Raw genomic sequence first — 2,892 nt, forward strand, 5'->3', positions numbered from 1 at the left:
ATTTTCATTTTAAGGCTAACGGAAAGAGGAAGTTTTTTCCTATAATTTTTCAATTACTCTCGTGCTATCTGAATTACACAGTCGGTCAATCTTTAGTGCTTATCGATAAGAGAATATGAATGTCACAATGACCGTTTCGATTTATTAACGGATGATGTTTAACCATTTTCTATCGCATCACAATGGAAATACGACAATTCGACTATTCGACCATTAAGTAATTCGACAACTGTGAGTGGGTGAGAGCGTTTAAAAAAGACATTCCCTTTTTATCGGATTATTCAAAATAGGTCCATTTCATGTCCGTCTTTTATAACATTCAAGTCACAGTCACACTATTATCGAAGGTGCAGTATAGCAATGTACATTCCAGGTATGGCCGATTCTTCAAAATCTGTCGATTTATCTTGGACGCACTCATTATTTTTGTCAAAAGAATATGAGAATGGGTGCGTTGGAATCCGTTTTTAAAAACGTTATTTCATCCGAGGTGACATTAGATCATACCTGGGTGGTTTATATTCATTCCCATATAGTGGTCGAAATGAAGGAACAAGCGATCCTTAGACCGAAAACACTATCAATTTTGCCTTGCTGAAATTGACAACTATGCTGCGTTTTCTATTGTAATCAGATATCCACTACAGGCTAAACAATTGAAAACGCAGCACAATTGTCGATTTCAATTAAAGAATTTCTGTGTGTTTTGGTCTTAATAAAAACAGAATGTGGATTGATGATGCGCGTTCACATTAAAATAATCTCAAGTTGTCCATGTCTCAATTTATTAAATTAAAAAAATTGGCTCATCGCTAAATCTAAAAATTTGTTCAACGAGTCCAGTTTATCTGTGTAGTTTCGTCAACTAATGCTCACGAACTACGAGGCTTGAGGTGACACTTTTCTCATATCGGTAATACCTAGGTGCTGTGGAAACTACTCCCTCTTCAGTTTTACCGATAAACTCAACTTCTAAAACCTTGCCACGGGTATTGCAATGCGTGATGGAATTTTGCAACCAACCTTTACCGTTGTCCGTTTTTTGATTGAAATAATCAATTATTCTGTGGCAAAATTTCGCTGGAAAGGCAAATAGAAAATAATTTCCCAAAAACGCAAACTTTCAACGCACTGCAAACCAAGCACCGTTAAAAATCCGTTTTGGGGCTTTTGGTTTGTAGTGTGTTGACACGTTTCACAGTACGTACTTGCATCAGTTCCACAGTCTATCGGACACTGAATCATGACATGCGTACAATTACATTTATCTGTTAACCAGTGGCTTCGGCAGTTCACTCCAAACATTTGGGTTTTGTCCTTGAATTGCTCGGCAATTACCTTCAATTTTTTTAATGGTCGATCTAATGTGAGCTTAGAATATGGATTGTATGTTGGATCCGGTTGTCCGCTGAATTCTAACGTAACCGTGTTGTTACACTGATAATGGTAGCATTTTTTTTCGGCACCGTTGAGCCAGGTTTTTTGATTTATTAAATCATAGAAACACTTGCACAATTCCCCTGGATCAAGAAAACGGTTAGTTCAGGCGTTCAAAAGCGAGTTATTTTTTTCAAATTTACGAGCTGTTTCGTGCTCATTTATTGGACCGTTAAATGTCACCTTTCTCACATTTCCGGGACCTACCCACCAATTGGAATTGAATGTACGATTGCAGAAGTTGACTGTGGGGAAGTCTTGAACAATTTCGTACAAATCTCTTAGCGGTGGACTCTTTGGAGCACATCCGCAGGAGGCGAATGATCCAACTACGAACGTAGCACAGAATATCAGCACTTTGAGAATCATTTTTAATAAAATTTAAAATTCAATTCGCAATAAAATTTTAACCTATTTTTACGCCGTAATTGGAACCAAATTGGTTATATCACTGCCTTTTATATACTGATTTGAGGACAAAACATTCGCAATAAATATTGATCTAAATACGTAAGCAGATGTAAATATAGTTCCATGGAATAATATGTTTTAAATGAGAATGCACCTAAATAAATATAATGGAAATGACACAGCTAAAATCGGTCTTTAACAGTCGTTGTGCGTATAAGATATCGTTCACCAACAACACGGTTTCTGTAATCACTTATCTCCGCTACGTAAAAACCGTCTCTCCTGACATACTTTAGCCACATATCCCAATGCGAGTATATACAGAACCAGTGAACGATCCCCAAGAAAAAGACACGCAATAAAATGTTTTGTGGAACAGACGCAACTGTGCAAATTCCAGCTTCTATTTCCTCAATATCAAGTCAACAATATTTTTATTTTTTAAATTTTATTTTAAATTCGTTTTAATGATGCAGTACTTGCAACAGATTAAAGGATCTGAAAACATAGTATATGTAATGAACTGGAAAAGCACTGTGTCATCGGGAAGCTCTTTGTCCTCGAGAAGATCTATGTCCTCGGGAAGCTCTGCGTCCTTGGGAAGCTCTGTGTCCTCGCTCTTCCGACAAAAAATTGACATTGACCAAGCTAGTTATGGCCTTATAGGGCTCTATGTGGATCAAGTGATTTCCGGAACAATCTAGTCACAATTTATTTGTCTTCCAATTTCAGTCGAACCGAAAATACTCGATATACTCGGATATGTGCGATGTTCTCGATATACTCGGATATATATATACGATATAATCGAATATAATCGGATATAGCTGATGTACTCGATTAACTCGGACGTAGAAGATGTACTAGATATACTTGGATATAGTAGATGTACTCCATATACTCGGATATATTCATACGTCAGAATTGAATTTTTGCGTAGACATTTTGACAGTTTCCCATGTGGAGGTATTTTGTCCCAAAAATCGGAGATTAAATGTCTGGTGTTTTTGTGTCCAGAGATATTTTGTCGGTGCAATACCCTAG

At 36.9% G+C, this 2,892-nt stretch overlaps 1 protein-coding gene across 1 annotated transcript; it reads right to left on the reverse strand.

Moving 5' to 3' along the window:
- Window positions 1-851: 851 nt before the first annotated feature.
- On the reverse strand, window positions 852-1,881 carry LOC119084093. Its single transcript, XM_037193932.1, has 3 exons — window positions 1,581-1,881; window positions 1,209-1,520; window positions 852-1,080 (listed from the first exon to the last, which is right to left on the reverse strand). Exons 1-3 carry the CDS (start codon window positions 1,804-1,806, stop codon window positions 866-868), a joined length of 753 nt encoding a protein of 250 aa, XP_037049827.1. The 5' UTR covers window positions 1,807-1,881; the 3' UTR covers window positions 852-865.
- Window positions 1,882-2,892: the final 1,011 nt, after the last annotated feature.

The sequence above is a fragment of the Bradysia coprophila genome, unplaced genomic scaffold (assembly GCF_014529535.1).
Source record: "Bradysia coprophila strain Holo2 unplaced genomic scaffold, BU_Bcop_v1 contig_732, whole genome shotgun sequence".
Taxonomy (NCBI): domain Eukaryota; kingdom Metazoa; phylum Arthropoda; class Insecta; order Diptera; family Sciaridae; genus Bradysia; species Bradysia coprophila.